Source organism: Drosophila suzukii, chromosome 3, assembly GCF_043229965.1.
Source record: "Drosophila suzukii chromosome 3, CBGP_Dsuzu_IsoJpt1.0, whole genome shotgun sequence".
Lineage (NCBI taxonomy): Eukaryota > Metazoa > Arthropoda > Insecta > Diptera > Drosophilidae > Drosophila > Drosophila suzukii.
The window spans coordinates 61227539-61246252 of record NC_092082.1 but is presented as its reverse complement, the minus strand read 5'-3'; the positions used below and the strand labels follow the sequence as shown (position 1 = coordinate 61246252).

The window sequence follows — 18714 nt, the reverse complement described above, 5'->3', positions numbered from 1 at the left end:
GTGGGCGTGGTACCCTGCGTACTTGCGCTGCGCAAGAAGCTCAGAAATCTTCATGCCAAACCCCAATAGCCTAGCTCTTATAGTTTCTGAGATCTCAGCGTTCATACGGACAGACGGACATTGCTTGATCGACTAGGCTGCATATATACTATTTGGGGTCGCAAACCCTTCCTTCTACCTGTAACGTACTTTCCGACGAATTTAGTATACCCTTTTACTCTACGAGTAACGGGTATAATAACTATTATCTAGTTTAAATAGGCTTTAATTGCTCATAAGAGCTGATGTATATCTGTCATGAAAGTAGCCATGTCGATTATACTGAACTGCAAAACGTTATTTTTTAAAAGATGCAGGCAGACGTATGTATGTAAGCATTTCTGCACACTTCGCTTTTGATCGCGGTTGAAGTTAACACTACTCAAGAGTCGGTACTTAGTTGATATCTCAATAAATTCCCTAGATGTCTTTCCACAGATATGTATTTAAGGTAGCATCATATCTTAAGTCAATTTAAAGATATTTACATCAGAATAATAATGAGAATGGGTTACGAAAAATAAAGAGTTGCACTGTTTAAATGTTTTGACGAACTAATAATCCAAGAATCCGTTCCAAAATTTGTATGGGTCATACCAAAGATAATATAGACTACAAGATGAGTAACCACCATAAACGGAAAGTACGGCTCAATTTTCTTCCTAGTGTGCGTTGTTCATTCTTCAATTAATTGTGTTAGTGTATAATTTCGTGTGATTTGCTGCAAAAAGGGCTCAATCTCGCATTTGACTGAATGGGTCCGGGGACTAGTCTAGGGGTCTAGTTGCTTAACTGTAGAACTTGTAGGACCTAGTTCAACTCCGAATGGAAGAAACTTTTTTTTATGCACAATCGGGTTTTTTAAACAATCAATTGAAACATGGGTTGAACAAATCATCGTCATTGCTAATTCATTTTCGGACATCTTGAGGGAATATCTAATTTGAGTTATTGTAGAGTATTTATGATAGAGTATGGTAGATGTGGGCGAAAAAGCAAAACAAAAGCAAAACATTGTCGTATGTATTTAATGTTGAATTAAAGTCGAATTGATCAGAGCGGACAAAGGCCATTAAATTAAACTAAGTCCAATTCGCTGTCACGGCCAGATGAGCCTGTTTGTTTGTCGTGTCGCTTCTGCGCATTCAAGAAGTCTCAGAGTCGTATGAATTGTAAACGTCCTCTTAAAACTGCACGCGCCAATAGTGTGCTGCCATTAAACTCAACGCCACGAACAGGAAAAAGGACAAGATTATGTTGTCCCGCGCCACATCCATCTCGATAGTCCACAAGTACTCGGTAAGCTTCGATGTGCATCCTGGACAATTGTGCTCCCCGCAACAGGAGCCACTGGCCCAGGTGCGGTTGGTCGAGCACTTCTGGTAGTCGGCCGCGCTGGTCCTACCGCAACATCCGAGCTCCACCTCGATCTTACCCAGACAATCTTTAATCCACATCTGGCTGACCATTAACTGGACGAAGAATTCGAACCTGCGACGATACATGAAGCGCGTCACCGCGATGGTAAATGTGTACAGCAACACCACGCAGCCAACCAACATGTAGCCAGCGAACTTAAAGACGGTCGGTTGCCGGGTCATTCGAATTCCCAGGATTGCGTTCAGAACGTAGGAAACGATTGTCATAAGGCGCACCCAGAAGAGCCACTTGCGCATGGCCACTGGGTAGACGTGCAGACCAGGAAACATTACCGTCTTTACATAGAGGTGGCCGAACACGTCTAGAAGGATGATCAGCCCCACCACCACCAGGACCACGTTAATCTGCAGCACACAGTTTTGCGATACGAGGCACCAGCGGAACGGATTAGCCATCTCTTTGATAAGGCCTCCAGTGGATAAACGCGATTCACAGAAAAGCTGGAGTTTTCTCTTAAAATGGAAGCAATGAGCCCAGCTGTCGTTTTGAAGTTTCCCTGCGGCCCTGCCGGATATCGTTGACATTATTCTCTCGCCACATAGGCTACAAGTGGGTATTATTACCGTGCAGCGCAACTGAGTTTGTCAATGAAGTTCAGAATATGGAGTGTGTTGGGCATAGTGCAACCAATTTTTACATTTTATTACACCCTTGCAGAGGGTATTATAATTTTGGTAAGAAACGTTTCCGATAATGTATATATATTCTTGATCAGGATCACTAGGAAAGTCGTTGTAGCCATGTCCGTTTGTCCGTCTGTTTTAATACCGTTTGAAACCTCAGTTTAAAATATAGAGATCTGAAACACCCACAGTCCTCCTAAAATATGTGTAAATTAATTTTATTCATTGTCGTTTATTTGAAAAAATATAATTTTTATTTTTTTAATTGAATTCCCTTGGTGGTTGACCTGAATTCACAAACTCACTAATACATCAAAACACTTTTACTTTTTATTATTAGGTATGACTTACGCGACTTCAATCCGAAATAGACTGACTTCTTAATTCTAAAATCTTATCCAACGAATCTCGGCCAGAAGCTTTACCTTCTTAAGCTTCTAGACCTTTAAATTTTGTTTAAAATAAAAGCTTATGCTGAAACTGTCGCATCTCATTGTGAAATGAAATTATGCTGACCGATGCAATTTGATTGAAAATCGAAACGCAATATGATCTGAACTTAAAACGCAATACTTTAGGCTTTGAACGTAAGAGTTTGGGCTTCGAACAGAAGCTTGTGTTTACTAAACGATTGCTTTATTTATCTTAGCAGGACGGTCAAGCGCGGCCCTCGAAGTTAATGGAAAATTAAAAACAAAGGCAATGACAATGTTAAAAAATTTCTTCGTTAATAGGTTTTCCAAGTTATGGCCGTTGTTTTTTGGTTACAAATTTATTTGTACACTTAATAATAGGTAAAGAAATTAAATATATAATGATTAAAATTAATAACATGACGGATAAAGATATTTTGGTATTATTAATAATTATAAGTGGATCTAAAATGTTTATATTATGAGAGAGTTCCGAGGTATTTAATAACATATAATCGGATATTTCATAATTTTTAAGTGGTTCGTAGGTATATACTTAAGAATTACCCTTGGAAAGGGTATTTTGATTTCAGTCAGAAGTTTGCAACGCAGTGAAGGAGACGCTTCCGACCCCATAAAGTTTGTATATTCTTGATCAGCATCACTAGACGAGTCGATCTAGCCATGTTCGTCTGTCCGACCGTTTCTACGCGAACTAGTATCTCAGTTTTAAAGCTATCGGGTTGAAACTTTCCCAAAAGTCTTATTCCTTTTGCAGGTAGTATATAAGTCGGAACCAGCCGGATCGGACAACCATATCTTATAGCTCCCATAGGAATAATCGAAATCAAATTTAAATTATATCTTTGGTGCTTTTCAACACATAATCTCATACGCTTGGAAAGAACATTTTTTAATTAGTTCTGAATTTCGAATTTAAAATTTAAAAATAAATTATAGCTTCGGTGATTTTTGACATAATATCTTATGCTATTGTGAATAAAATTTTGTGTATTTTAAAGAATTTCGAATTTAATTAACACAAATCGGACGACATTAAGATATAGCTGTCAAAGAAACGGTCAGAGAAATAATGAAATAATTATTTTTAAAAAAATTTTGATTTCGATCGTATTTTATTTTTCTCTGGGTTAGAATATTTTAACTTTTCAGAATTACGAAATTAATTTAACACAAAAATCTGACGACTGTAATATTTTGCTGAATGGGGTGGTGTTAGGACACGAATGTCATAGATACAGATGTTCAACTTATAAGGTAGGCTACCTAGATATAACCGTTATTTCTATTTTAGAGTACAGAAATAACCATAACAAGGTTGCCACGAGGCTAGATAACAGGTAATAATGCAGTTATTACGCAATCCCAAAGTTAGGTAATCAACTTGGCTTTCCAATTTACATACTAATTGTCCCTAAAATCGGGCATTCCCCGCCCCTTAATATTGACTCGTAATCCTAATAACCGGATTAGTCTGTGAAAACCACTTGCCAAGTGGCAATGTTTTTTTTTTTTTTTATATTCATTTATTCACTACAATTATATACAAGTAAAAGTGAGTTCAAGAACAGGAGTAGGGGGCCGTGGTTGCGCGGTATCACCGCAAGGTGTTGCTTCGCGCAATGGTAGCCACCTAGGCTTTAGCTTCTCTCCTCTCGTTGTCGGTGCGTACTGCGAACGCTGCGTAGGCTGCCGTCGCTTCCCAATTCGCCTCCTTCAGCAGCATGAGGGGCACAAAAGTTTCTGGCCGAATTCTTGTCCCGGTGGTCTCCATGAGTATCTGGCGGTCATAGCCAAAGCGGCGACATTCAAAAAGGACATGCTGAGCGTCCTCGACAATGCCACTGCCGCACTCTGGGCAACCGTCCTCCGTGTCGTGCCCGAAGCGCTTAAGGAAGCTTCGGAAGCAGCCGTGTCCACTCAGCGCCTCCAGTCTGGCTGCCAATTTGTTCGCTGCTACATCTGCCGAGTCCAGCTCAGATACAGCCAATCCCTCCAGTGCGCTGGCGAAGGTCTGTGACGGTAGGCTTTTCTTGGCCCGGTCATCGGCTGGCTTTGGCACGGTGGACCGCCAACTGTCAGCAGGATGGCCTCATGGTCGCTGGCCGTGAACACCTCGCCTATCCTCCAGCGTGTGCTACGGGATAACGAGCTGCTCGCGAACGATAGGTCTATGATTGAACCGGTCCCAGCTCTGTTGAAGGTGTGCTGGGAGCCCTCGTTCAACAGGACGATGTCCAGTGACGCAATTGCTTCAAGGATGGTGCGCCCCCTGGCGTTGGTATAGAGGGAGCGCCATTCCTCGGCCCAGGCGTTAAAGTCGCCTCCGATCACCACGTTGCTCCTTCCTCTCAGGTCGCTGATCAGCTCGTCCAGGATCCTGCTAAAGGACGTCAGTGATAGACTGGGGGCCAGGTAGCAGCTGTAGATCCATGTGCCACCTACGTTCGCTCGGACAAATCCCTCTACTGCTCTCGTGTCCCGCATTGGTGGAACACTCACACCGCAGAGCCACAGTGCCGCTTTGCCTGTGCGATCCGTGACCCAATCGCTGCTGCTTTCCACTCTGTACACTCACTGAGTATCGCCACCTTAGAACCCAGCTCGCGCACCGTCTGCTTCAGGAGGTGCTGCGCGGCCCTACAATGGTTCAGATTTAGCTGAATCAATTGCATGACGGCCGAGCTCTCCCTGTCCCGCTGGTTGTGGCTGGGCAGAGTCTGTTTCCTGCCTGGTGCCTGGTCTCCTGTCTTCCTGCCGCAGAGCAGAATAAGCATGAAGGCTCCTTGCTGCACTTGGCTGCCTTGTGCCCTTTTTCACCACATCTTATGCAGCAATCGCTCCTGTCCACTAGGCTCTTGCAGTTAACTGCAATATGCCCGGATTCCAAGCATTTAAAACATCTTGGGGGCCTGTTCTTTCCCGGATCCTGCAGATGGTCCATCCAATCCGCACCTCGCCACGATGGAGGACGGCTTTCCCCAGGGAGTAGGGCAAACTGATCACAGCTAACTGCGACTTCGCGTAGCCTCGACGCAGACTCCGAACTCTGATGCGCTCCGCGTCGATACCATACTGGCTCGCAATCGCAGCGCAGATTTCCTGCTCCGTCGCGATTGAGTCGATGTCTCTTATCTCCAGAACGAGCAGTTTGGTCTCGTCCGACATGGCTCGCACTGACGCTGCGTCGCCTAACACCCTCGCAATGCTCTCCTTCATGGCTTCTGCACTTTCTGCGCTGCCTTTGGCCACCTCGAGCAGTAGGTTGCCGTTAATGGTGCGGCGTACCTTGGATACACAGCTTCCCAAGTCCGACAGCTGTTTATCTTCCCTTCAAATCACCATGGCTAACACCTCGCTGTACGATTTCCCGCTCGCCTGGACAACGACGGCGTCGGGTCTGGCGCGACGCGTGGCCCTCGGCTTTTTCTTGACCACCTCCCACTCAGCGACCGAAATTGCGGGGCTCACAGTCTTACTGGCGCCAGCGTGCGTCCTGGGAGCTTTGGCACTTTTCTGCTGCGTTGGGCGCGTGGATGGTGGGGCCACTTGAGCCGCGGATCCTCCAGCCACAGTCGGCTGGCTTATCCTTCGCCAAGGCTCCGTTTGCGCTGCAGAATCTCTCCTCCACACAGGCGTTGTCTGCTGTTCTTTGTCGGCGCTCTGCAGGCTTCGAGAGCATTTCGCGCACACAATTGCAGCATCTTGCCCATTCACCCTGATACTTTCGTCCTTGCCGCCCTCTCTGTTCGCCTCTAGGATGTTCGTGTGAAGCGCCTTCATGCGCACGAACGTCTCCCTCGTGGCGACAGTTATGTAACGCGCCGTCTTGCCCATCATCTTGGTGGATACCTCCTGCAGAAGCTTCCCCAGCTCCAAGAGATCCTCCAGGCAGGTTGCCTCGTGGGAGGCCTTGCTCCTTTTGGACGGCGTTGTCCTCTGCGAGTTAGCCTGGCTCGCAGGATCACACGTCCTCTTAGGAGTTTCCTTAGCTTCCTCGGTGTCTACGATCAGCTCATCGACATGGGTTGTCGAAGGTGCCGGCGAGCGGGCGAGCTTGCTGCCCTTCTTAAATGCCGCTGCAACTCCGTCGGTCCCATCTTCCCTCGGCTGGCGGGGAGATCTTACCACCACTGGTCTGCCCGCGAAAGGGTTTTCAGCCTCCTCCATCTCGGGCTACCCGGTTTGTTCGAGGGAGGCTCCCCGCTGGCCACAGATTTCCCCTAGGCTTACGATGGGGGATATACCGCCCCTTTTCGGTCCCCAGTGCCCCTTTTGATACACCGCCGCGGCGGAGGGGTTGGAATTTAGCCCGATCCTTGGCCTTCTGCCTTTTGCCGCCTCTGAATCCCGGTGCCAGAATTTGGAGAATTTCGATATACAAAATTCAAAAACTTAGGCTGGGCCCGCGTTTATGGCGCTTTCCAACACTATGTGCTGTTAGACGCGGGGATCCACGCTGTTAAGCTCCTACCTCGACGTTGTTCAACACTGTAAACAGCTGATTTTGTTGTTTGCAGTGATGAGGGAAAAAACGCGCGGGTGGCAGCTTGTGGATGCTGTGCGCGAGAGAGAGATTTTCGAGGTGAAAGCATCTCACTCGATGGGCGCGGGAGAGGATAATGCTCAAAATGCGTCACAAATAAGGACCCGCAATGCGCAGCACATTGCCTTGGCCCAAAAAAGATCGCTCGCGAAATTCTGCTGCTCGCTCTCAGAGAAGGAGAAGCGAAAGAATTAAAGCCAGCGAACGATTGAGGAACACTGGCAATCGCGTTACCTGGAGAGCGATCGAGGAAAATCGAGGACTCAAGCGCACACGGGACGCTGAAGCGCACGCAAGCGCCAGGTCGAATTCCGAAGATCGACGACGAGAGCAGTCGCGAAACACTGCTAATCATGCTACCTGGAGATCGATCGGGGAAAATCGAGGACCCGAGCGCGCACGGGACGTTGCAGCGCGCGCAATGGTCAGGTCGGATTCCGAGGAGCGACGACGAGAGCAGTCGCGGAACACTGCTGATCATGCTATCTGGAGATCGATCGAGGAAAGTAGAGGACCCGAGCGTTCACGTGACGCAGCAGCTCATAGGATCACTAGAAACACCCCTATCACTTGGACACAGGAGCAAAGGACCAACACAGTGCATCATCGGAACACAAGACTTCAGCGAAGACTTCGGGAACATCAAATTCAGGAAATGGCTGACGAACGACTTCTCACATACAGGTCGAGTTCACAAAATCGACAGGCAGAATCTTCAAGACAGTCACAGCGCAATATTGCTGCAAGAGCACAACTTTCGGAGGATGAACGAGAACGCCAGCGACGGGGGAGTCGTGCTATGGCGATGGAACAATATCTTCGTAACATTAAGAACGGACCATCTAAGTTTTGTATGTGCTGTGGAGGAACGTGGTTTCCATCTCAGGTAATTGGTTTGAACATACGTACTATTTCTTCTAAATACCCCAACTTTAGTGCGGACAATGCCTTTTATTTAAGTAGAAAGTTTCCGAGTACGTCCGGCAAATATAAATTTTGCAGCACATGTCGTCAACGCGTTTCCAAAGGTAGGATACCATTCCTTTGTCCATCTCTCCGCAATGCGGAATAAGAGGCGCTATAGTCAATGTTCCAATTTCAGTACCTGATACTGTAAGCGTACTCCCGCGCACCTTTGATTCGACCCATGTAATCCAGGTTCATTTGAAAAGAAAGTTAGAATATTCCCATAATTTCATGACGGAAACTATTCGACGCGCTCGGGTTATTCAAGCTGTGCGATACTTGGTTAACACTGAGCTCTACAGAAAGCACAACATTTCCTTTGAAGGTGATTGGCTCAATCAAATGGGAGCCGAAGAAGAGATACCTTTCATCGCAGATGAATCTGACCGAGAAGTCGTAGAAGAGCTTCTTCGTCAACATTCTCATTCTCAATCAAATGACGCGCAAGAAGGTGATTTAAAAAAATTTAAAAAAATTTAACCCTTGACGACGACGCAAAAGAACTTTCCTTCCCAACTATTTCTTGCGGCGAAATATTTAAGGGGAATTCGACCTATGCAAAAAAAGGAAGATCGCAAATTCGCTTTTACGACCGTCGTTGCGCAGTAGTGCCCAAAGTCCTTCATATGTACAAATTTTATGAAATGCAACGAATTCAAAGTTCTATTTCCATTTCCCTACGAAAAAAATCAGGTGCAGTAACTACTGCAAATGTGAGGGATAATTCTTTTGTTGACAGTCTTGTACAACAAGACTATGGATTTCACATTCTAAAAGGCCTTCGTTCAGCTCCAGCACACTGGGAGGCAGAAAAAAGAAAGTTATAACCATGATTAGACAATTTGGGTTGCCTACATTCTTCATAACCCTCTCTGCTGCTGAATCTAAAAGGACCGAACTCTTAGTTACTCTATCTCTTTTATTGGATAGCAGAGACATTACTGAGACAGAGGCAGCAGCTGTTTCTAGCGCCGAAAAAGCTAGATTAATCCGATCAGACCCAGTAACGTGCTCCGGGTACTTCGACTACAAGTTCCGATAATTAAGGAAATTATTTAAAAGCTCCGAGATATTTGGTGAGTTACGACTCGTCCATTATTATTGGAGGATTAAGTTCCAGCACGGAGCATCGCCGCGTGTATTGGTTTTCTGGTGCCCCAAAGCTAGAAGGACCCGATAACGCCGAAGAGGTCTCCCGCTTTATTGATCTTTTCATAGCTACCAGCGGGGACGATCCTGAAATTCATGAAGTAATTCAATATAAGCGCCATAAGCACAGCGCTTCATGTTTAAGGGAACTGCGAGGCCAACAATTCTGGTTTTGTATCCATTTAAAGAAAACGAATCCAACGTTGAAGAATATAAAGAAATATTTAAAATAGTTAAAGAGCTCTAAAAGTCAGTTTCCGAAGAGAATCGGCCATGTTTAATAATTTTGATTATTTTCTCAGCCATCTTGAAATTTCATATGAGGAGTTCAAGTTCGCCATTCGGTCTAGCTTAAAAAAGCCCCAAGTGTTTCTTCGTCGCCAGTTTTCTGATAGGTTGCTGAATGCTTATAATAGAAATATTTAAGGCTTGCATAGAGCAAACATGGATATTCAATTTATTCTAGATGCTTACGCCTGTTGTAGTTATATAATTAACTACATAAATAAATCCAACCGTGGCGTGTCGCAACTGCTTCAAAAAGCAATGACAGAAATAAGCCATGGAAGTGTATCCGTCAAAAGAAAATCGCAGCATTTAGGGAGCAAGTTTATTAACGCTACAGAAATATCTGCCCAAGAAGCTGCATACAACATTTTAGGTTTACACTTGACTGAGGCTAGTAAAGGGAATGTTTTTATTAACATCTAACAGAGAATTAGAACAGCTTCCCGAAAACTCAACAGATATTTTTGAACGAAATTTACTAGATCGATACGTGCAAAGACATGAACAACTAAAGTCGTTATGTCTTGCGGAATTTGCGGCTTCATTCAAATTCTCCAAGCTAAATGCACGTTCAGAACAGTCAAACAAAGAATATGACGAAGCAATCGACGAATCAAATGCTGGATGGGACTGGTAGGGTAAAAAGACGTAATCATGGCCTAATTCTTAGGTGGGTTCGCTTCAGTTTAAGCTCTTCTCCATCAGATTATTTTAGAGAGCACGTTATGCTCTTTTTCCCATGGAGAAGTGAAGAGACGGAACTCATTGCAAACGACAATGAAAGCACATTTAGAATTAATTTTTAAATTATTAAACGCAATAAAGAGCAGTATGATGTGTTTGACGACATGGAGTTAGAGAGAATTCTTCAAGATCTGCAAAATGTGGATAGAGAAGAAAACGGCCCCCTTCCCGAAGGGCCAGCCTCTCAATACCTTGATGAAGAGTTCAGAGCTTTGGCAGACCCCGACGTCGGCCAAAACATAAAAGTACTCCAAGATGAAAAGGATTCAAATGGCAAACTTCCTCTTATAAGACTTTCTCCGATAGTATCTGACGATAACCTTTGCTCGCTTACCCGGTCTCTCAACTTTAAGCAACGCCAGTATTACGCCCACGTAATGTATAATGTTGCAGCCAAAAAAACATTTTATGAATATGTTGGTGGAGGGGCCGGAGTGGGAAAAAGCATATTGATTTCTACAATATTTCAGTCTATAACTTGGCGAGCAAATAAACTTCCTGGGGCAACAGATTTCGCAAAGGTTTTACTTTGTGCTCCTACTGGAAAAGCAGCTTTTGGGATTGGGGGACTAACGCTTCATTCAGTTTTCTCCCTTCCTGTTAATCAAACATCTGGTCCTTTAAGACCCTTAAGCAATTCACTTTAAATACAATGCATTGCAAGTTGATTGATATCCAATTAATTATTATAGATGAGATGGTCGGATCAAAAATGCTTGGATACTTAGATCAAAGACTTTGTCAAATTTTTAGAAGTCAAGATGTAAGTTTTGGGGGCAAGTCTATAATAGTGTTTGGAGATCTGAAGCAGCTTAGCCCAGTTGGAGATCGTTGGATATTCGCAGAAAATACATCTTATCCCTATAATATTCTGGCAGGAGCTAACCTCTGGAATAACTTTAAGTTTTTCGAGCTAACGGAAATAATGCGGAAACGTGACGACAACGCTTTTGCTTTGGCTTTGAATAATATGTCTTAAGCCAACATGACAAATGCAGATATTGAGCTTTCCAGGACAAGAGTTCTTCCAATAGCCGATGTTCCTGACGATGCAATTCACTTATTCTGTTTTAATGCTGACGTAAACCATTACAACTCCCTAAAACTTGCCCAAATTGGAACTTAAGAATTTGTTTTAACTGCAGTAGATACAGTTAAGTCAGCTAATAGGTCTGAAAGAAGTCGAGAATCAACTCTTAGGCATGCCCAAAACATGAAGACCTCTGAAACTCAGGGTCTACCATATATTTTACACCTGAAGACTACTGCAAAATATATGGTTACAGTCAATATTGACACAAATGATGAACTTGTAAATGGGGCAACTGGTCAATTAATGCGAATTGACAACTGTATGGTTAACGGCTCATTATTAGTTACTGGACTGTGGAATAAGTTTACAGATGCCACTGTCGGTACTATAGCTAGGTCAAAAGTTCGAGGAAATGATCACCCAGACTGGACTCCAATTTATAAAACAGCCCGAGTATTCCAATGCGGAAATTCGAATTGATCGAAAACAATTTCCAGTTGTTCCTGCTGAGGCTATTACCATCCATAAGAGCCAAGGAGCAACCTACAGCAAAGTCGCAGTGCATCTTAAAAGAGGCATTAAGCGAGCTTCGTTGTACGTAGGTTGCAGCAGAGCAACTAGCGCATCGGGCCTTTTACTTTTAGGAGACTTTGTCCCTCCAACTAGATTTGGAGCTACAAATGTCCTAGTAGAACTTGAACGTTTAAGAGGGGAAAAGGCTTTGAATACGCATTATGAATTTTTGGTCAATGAAAATGAGGATAACTCTTTATATTACCACAACGTGGAATCTATTCGCGCTCATCGCGAAGATGTTGCCAACGACAACATTATTTGTTCTGCCAACTTTTTATGTTTTGTTGAAACCTGGACTCTTCAACAAGAAGAGTACACTTAAGGGATTTCGACATTAGAAGAAAACAAGGAAGAACGCTATAGTCGAGTACCTCGACTATCAGATACCCGTTATTCAGCTAAATGGAGATATGCAAGCAGCAAAGCGAGATTAAAATGCGCCACCTACCGGCGGTATACAGATTTAAGCGTTATGGGCGTTAGAGTGGGCGTGGCAAAATTTTTTTTGGATCAATCGATAGGTATTTACGAGACCAATACATTTCAGTTAAAATTTTTTATCTAGCATGAAAATTGTGGGCGCCACAGGTTTTCGCGGTTTGTGGGCGTTAAAGTGGGCGTGGCAAACTTTGTTTTGGGTCAATCGATAGGTATTGATGAGAACATTACATTTCAGTTAAAATTTTTATTCTAGCATCAAAACTGTAGAAGCCACAGTTTTGGGCGGTTTGTGGGCGTTAGAGTGGGCGTGGCACTCTACTGAAACAAACTTGCGCTGCGTAAGAAGCTCAGGAATCTGCACGCCAAATCTCAATAGCCTAGCTCTCATAGTTTCCGAGATCTCAGCGTTCATCCGGACAGACGGACAGACGGACATGGCTAGATCGACTCGGCTAGTGATCCTGATCAAGAATATATATACTTTATGGGGTCGGAAACGCTTCCTTCTGCCTGTTACATACTTTCCTGTTACATACTTTCTAGTATACCCTTTTACTCTACGAGTAACGGGTATAAATAGATTGCAATCGTTTGAATGGTATTGGGAAGAACGGAATACTTATTTATGCTAAACAAAACATTTCGCAAAATGTATTATTTCTGTTTAAGACAAAGAAGTCCACAAACACAAGGGCAACGTATCAATCGATTGCATTTAAATATCTTGACACGTCATTTATAACTGTTTATAGGAGTCCCGGATTTCCTATTTCAAGATTTCGAAATGAAATTAAAGCTGATGTGGAAAAAGTGCGTAGAATGGATAATACTAAAGTAGTAATATTAGGAGATTTTAATATTTGCAGATCCACAGGGACTGATATTCTGGAGGAACACTTGAATGCCTATAACCTCTTTTCAATCAATCATTCTCCCACAACAAAACAAATAACACAAATTGATTGGATATTTTCAGATTCTCGAATTCCACAAGCTCTTGCCATTACTTATGAGACACCATATAGCCACCACGATGGAATTTTTTTAAAGTATAGCTTGTAGTAGGTAATATAATTAAATATATAAATTGTAAAAATTGTAATAGGTTAGAAAAAATAATTAATTGTATATAGCATATTGTATATATGTATTTTTATGGTATTATTAATTTATTTATTTATATCTATCAACGTCGTTTTCAAAATGGTATATATATAAATGATAATATTTTCCCCTTCGTGGATTGTGACCTTGTCGTGGTGTGGGGGCTGAGTACGTGAAATTGTTTTAATATCACTGAAGCTAGCAACAATCCTTAAAATGTAACATAGTGTTACTAACATTGATTATTTCTTATAACTGCAAGGGTATTCAAACTTCGGCTTGCCACGCCCACTCTAACGCCCACAAACCGCCCAAAACTGTGGCTCCTACAGTTTATATGCTAGAATAAAAATTTTAACTGAAATGTACTGTTCTTATCAATACCTATCGATTGACTTTAAAAAAGTTTGCCACGCCCACTTTAACGCCCAAAAGCCGCCCAAGCCTGTGACGACCACAATTTTCATGCTAGATAAAACTGAAATGTATTGGTTTCGTCAATACCTGTCGATTGATCCAAAAATAAATTTGCCACGCCCACTCTAACGCCCATAACGCTTAAATCTGTCTACCGCCGGTAGGTGGCGCATTTTAATCTCGCTTTGCTGTTTGCATATCTTCATTTCCCTTTGGTCCCTTTAGCTGAGTGACGGGTATCTGATAGTCGAGATACTCGACTATTGCGACTATTTTTCCTTTTTTTTTGCATTTTATCCATATTTTTCAACTTTGACGAAGTGTAGCCTTTAAACTAATGATTGGAACCGAATGATGTGTATAAGAAAGTTAAAGGGCATTCTATTACCTGTAAATGAGGCCCTAATGACCGAATTCGGGTTATCACAACTCAAGTTAGAAAATAAAAAAGTGCAAAAAACGTTTTTTACACTTTAAAAAAAATGGTACCATAGAAAAAATTTTAAGTGCCCTTTTCTTAATCAGGGAGATGTATCTTACCGGAAAACAAAGGTTTCCTGAAAGGCGTATTTCTTAATTTTTTTTTTTTGTAAACTGGTGTAATCTATCGGATGTAATTATGGGGCTTGGATCGGACTATTCATTTGGTACAGAATTGGATATGCAAGTCATTTGTATTGTATTGTTACACGACTTAAGGCATCAGCCACTACGTTCTGGGATCCCTTTTTGTATACCACTTCGTAGTCATATTCTAACAATTGAAATTTCAATCTAACTAACTTTGAATTTGGCTCTTTGAAAATCGTCAACCATGTTAAAGGCCTGTGGTCAGTGACTATTTGGAATTTTTCACCAAAAAGATAAGGTCGGAATACTTATATTTGGTTGACCAAATAATGGCTATCATTTCTTTCTCAACGGTCGAGTAATTTGTTTAATAAGTGTTCTTCTACCGAATGATACCGGTCTGTCAGAACCCAGTGTTCCTTGCGACAGGACCGCCCCCATTGCCACATTACTGACATCTGTGGTTAATATGAAAGGTTTTTTAAAGTCCGGGTATCTTAATAAAGGGTCGTTACAAAGTAAGGTTTTACAGGTATCAAAAGATTTTTTGTATTCTTCGGTAAGCAATACCGGGGCTTTCCCTTTTAGTTGTTGCGTTACAGGTTTGCTTATTTTAGCAAAATCCCGGATGAACTTTCTTTAATATCCAAAGAGTCAGAGAAAAGATTTTATCTCTTTTTTGGTGGTCGGAATGGCTGGCATTTTCTTTGGGTTAGACTTAATACCATTCTCTGTGACCATAAGTCCTAAGTGTTCTATTTCTTTGTGTAGGAACTCTGACCTCTGTCTGGTTGCATCTTTAAGTTGGCCTGTTCTAGTCTACGAAACACGAAATTTAAGTCGGCAATATGTTCTTGTAGGGAAGGTGAAAAAATTATAATATCGTCCAAGTACACTAAACAGCAATCTCCGTTAAGATCAGCCAAAACGTTATCCATCACTCTTTGGAAAGTCGCTGGAGCGTTTGTAAGACCGAAAGGCATACGAATAAATTCATAATGCCCTCTTTGTGCCGTGAAGGATGTCCTTGGAGTGTCTCTAGGTTCCATTTCAATTTGATGGTAGCCACTAGCCAGATCTTTGGCTGTGAAATACTTAGCTCTGCCGATTCTGTTAAGAACATCATTGATGTTAGGCATGGGATATCTGTCTTTTACTGTTTTATCGTTAAGTTTTCTGTAATCCACAACCATTCTCCATTTTTTTTATTTTAGACGCATCTAGTTTCTTTGAAACCAAGAAAACTGGAGCGCTCCAAGGCGAATGGACATGTTTGATTATATTTTGGTCTAAGAGTTTGTTTATTTGATTTTGAATTTCGGATGATTCTGTGGGGCTGCATCTAAACGGTCTACAGAATGCAGGCTTGTCTTCTGTAGTCTTTATTTCGTGTTTCACTTGATTTTCAAAAGAAAGTTGGTCGCCATCACGATATACTAGACCAGGAAACTTATTGGAAAGTTTTTATTTTAAATTTAAATTTAAATTTTTTGTTCTAATGGTCCCAAAGCCTGAAGTACAATGTTCGTTTTTGTTTTTGACGTTATTTGGTATAACATTAGTAAATGGCGAAATCATCCTTTTTGAATCTGTTTACCTCTAGTTTTGAATCCAAATATAACTTTTTAGGTGTGGTCGAAAAATTATTAAGTTCGATCAGACCGAAATTATTACATGCCGTATACATCCCTGCTGTTATAAAAAATCCTGTTCTAATTGAATGTGGTCACACAAAAATGGGCCTTCCTTATCGCTTACAGGAATTTTGATCAACTACTTCGTCTCCTCTTCGATCTCATAAATCTCTGAGGAACGATTTGGTTCAATAAGCAAAGGAATTTCCACCGTCGGTGTATGATTACTGCCGGAAGTTGGGTCAGAATGTTCATGCCAATGAATAAGTCGAAAAATGGAAAAATGGTTAAAGTTAAATAGTAGAAAAGGGAGCTTTCTTTGATCATTTATTTCTTCAAAGATGGGTAATATAGTCATCTGTCGGATTGGGTGTTCTTGTAACACGGTTGTAATGGAAATTGGTTTTTCGAGTCTAATCTTTTCGTTGTCTGTTACAAATTTGGGATTTATGAAAGAGCCCTCTACTAGGAATTTTAAGTTATGTTTGTCTTGAAATGAAAGTTTTATATATGGTAAATGGGCGTCCAAACGAGATTTTCTCAAGAATCCTGTTTGCGTTTCGAGGCTTTTGATAGAAAATGTTCTTCTTCATCAATATTTTTTGTTTCTATATTAAACATTTTTAGTCGGTTAGACTGAAATCTGTTATTACTAGAGTTTCTTTTAGCTGCGGCATATGATGTACTGGCTATGTCATCGTTTGCCGTAATAGCCGGGAATCGTTGGTTACGATTATTATTACCGTAGTTTGATCGGTTATAGGTAGGTTTGTTGATTCGGTTGTAACGGTTATAGTCCCTGTTTGGATTTTGGTTATAGTACTTGTTCTGATATTAATTATTGTCCCTACTTTGGTATTGGTACTGATTGATTACTGACCGGAAACGATCGATTTGCCTAATCAATTGCCTGCTCTGTGACCAATTTGTAGCATTCTCCGCAAAGTACAGGCTCCTTTCTTGTATTGCCATATTGTACGCTTCCTTAAGCCCTGCAGGCTTAAAGGCTCTGATTTTATCTAAGTCCCACGAGGAATGTCGCCAAACAAGTCTGAGACACAACTCTCTGCCTAACTAGCAACAACACATAAAATCAAAAGGAAATTCCCCTAATACCCTAGCCGAGTCTCAAATTCACCTCGTTAGATGTTCTCTCCCATACGTCCGAACGACCCCATCAAATACGAGCTACCCTATCGCGGAGTCATCCTACCTGCGGCTACAGACTGCGAATTTAGCACATTACAAAGGTTTTATTATCAGCTAAAAAAAGTAAATAAAGCGATCTTAGATCAAACAAGGAAGAACGCTATAGTCGAGTACCTCGACTATCAGATACCCGTTACTCAAAGGGAAATGGAGATATGCAAGCAGCAAAGCGAAACTAAAATGCGCCACCTACCGGCCGTAGACAGATTTAAGCGTTATGGGCGTTAGAGTGGGCGTGGCAAAATTATTTTTGGATCAATCGATAGGTATTGACGACACCAATACATTTCAGTTAAAATTTTTTATCTAGCATGCAAATTGTGGGCGTCACAGGTTTTCGCGGTTTGTGGGCGTTTAAGTGGGCGTGGCAAACTTTTTTTTAGGTCAATCGATAGGTATTGATGAGAACAATACATTTCAGTTAAAATTTTCTATCTAGCATCAAAACTGTAGGAGTTACAGCTTTGGGCGGTTTGTGGGCGTTAGAGTGGGCGTGGCAGTCTACTGAAACAAACTTGCGCTGCGTAAGAAGCTCAGGAATCTGTACGCCAAATCTCAATAGCCTAGCTCTCATAGTTTCCGAGATCTCAGCGTTCATCCGGACAGACAGACGGACAGACGGACAGACGGACATGGCTAGATCGACTCGGCTAGTGATCCTGATCAAGGATATATATACTTTATGGGGTCGGAAACGCTTCCTTCTGCCTGTTACATTCTTTCCGACGAATCTAGTATACCCTTTTACTCTACGAGTAACGGGTATAAACATCTAGGAATATATAATGATAAGATTCAATTAGATAGGCATAGTTTTAAATGAAATTATGATTATGTGGCGGAAATTCAATTTAAATTTAATTTACGACTTTATTTGACTAATAATGCAAGGGGTAAGAAATAAATAATCAAAAATAAAACTCTCAATAAAAAATTGCAAGGAGAGAACTTGACATCACGATTTTTCTGATTGCAGGCCAATTTGGTGCGGTGTGACTTAGCTTTTTTTCCTCTTTTCTTTACACCGCCTTGAGTTTTCTCCTGATCTTTCAAATGTAAAAATTAAGGCACTCACCGCTTGCAGGAACATCCATCGATAAAAGCACTTTTGCCGAGACGTTTGTTGCTAGCTGCGGGATAATGTATAGATAACAATAAACTCAAAACGATTTAAGATTCCACGACCGGAATGTACCGCTTAAAAAAACCCCGGATGACGGCTCTGCCTCCTTGCACGACTTTAAATTGCTTCGCCATCAATCGATAAAACGAACTTTTTGATCTTAAACATTTCACTTAAACTAACGTATTACATAGTGATTTTTTTCTTTTGCATGTCTTTAACAATTTTTCCTTCTTTCTGGAGGTTATGCCCGAATGTCACAAAACTGACGGAGAGCTTAACTTTTCCGCTTTCCCCTTATGAATTTTATCTCAATTTTCCGGCATTTTTACGCCAAATTCACGGCTCTACGAAGAAAATCTCCGCCGCATTCCGCGA

At 42.0% G+C, this 18714-nt stretch overlaps 1 protein-coding gene across 1 annotated transcript; it reads right to left on the bottom strand.

Annotated features, from left to right (window-relative positions):
• Positions 1 to 250: 250 nt before the first annotated feature.
• On the bottom strand, positions 251 to 2106 carry LOC118878048 (uncharacterized). Its single transcript, XM_036819212.3, has one exon. It carries the CDS (start codon positions 2001 to 2003, stop codon positions 1224 to 1226), a length of 780 nt encoding a protein of 259 aa, XP_036675107.3. The 5' UTR covers positions 2004 to 2106; the 3' UTR covers positions 251 to 1223.
• Positions 2107 to 18714: the final 16608 nt, after the last annotated feature.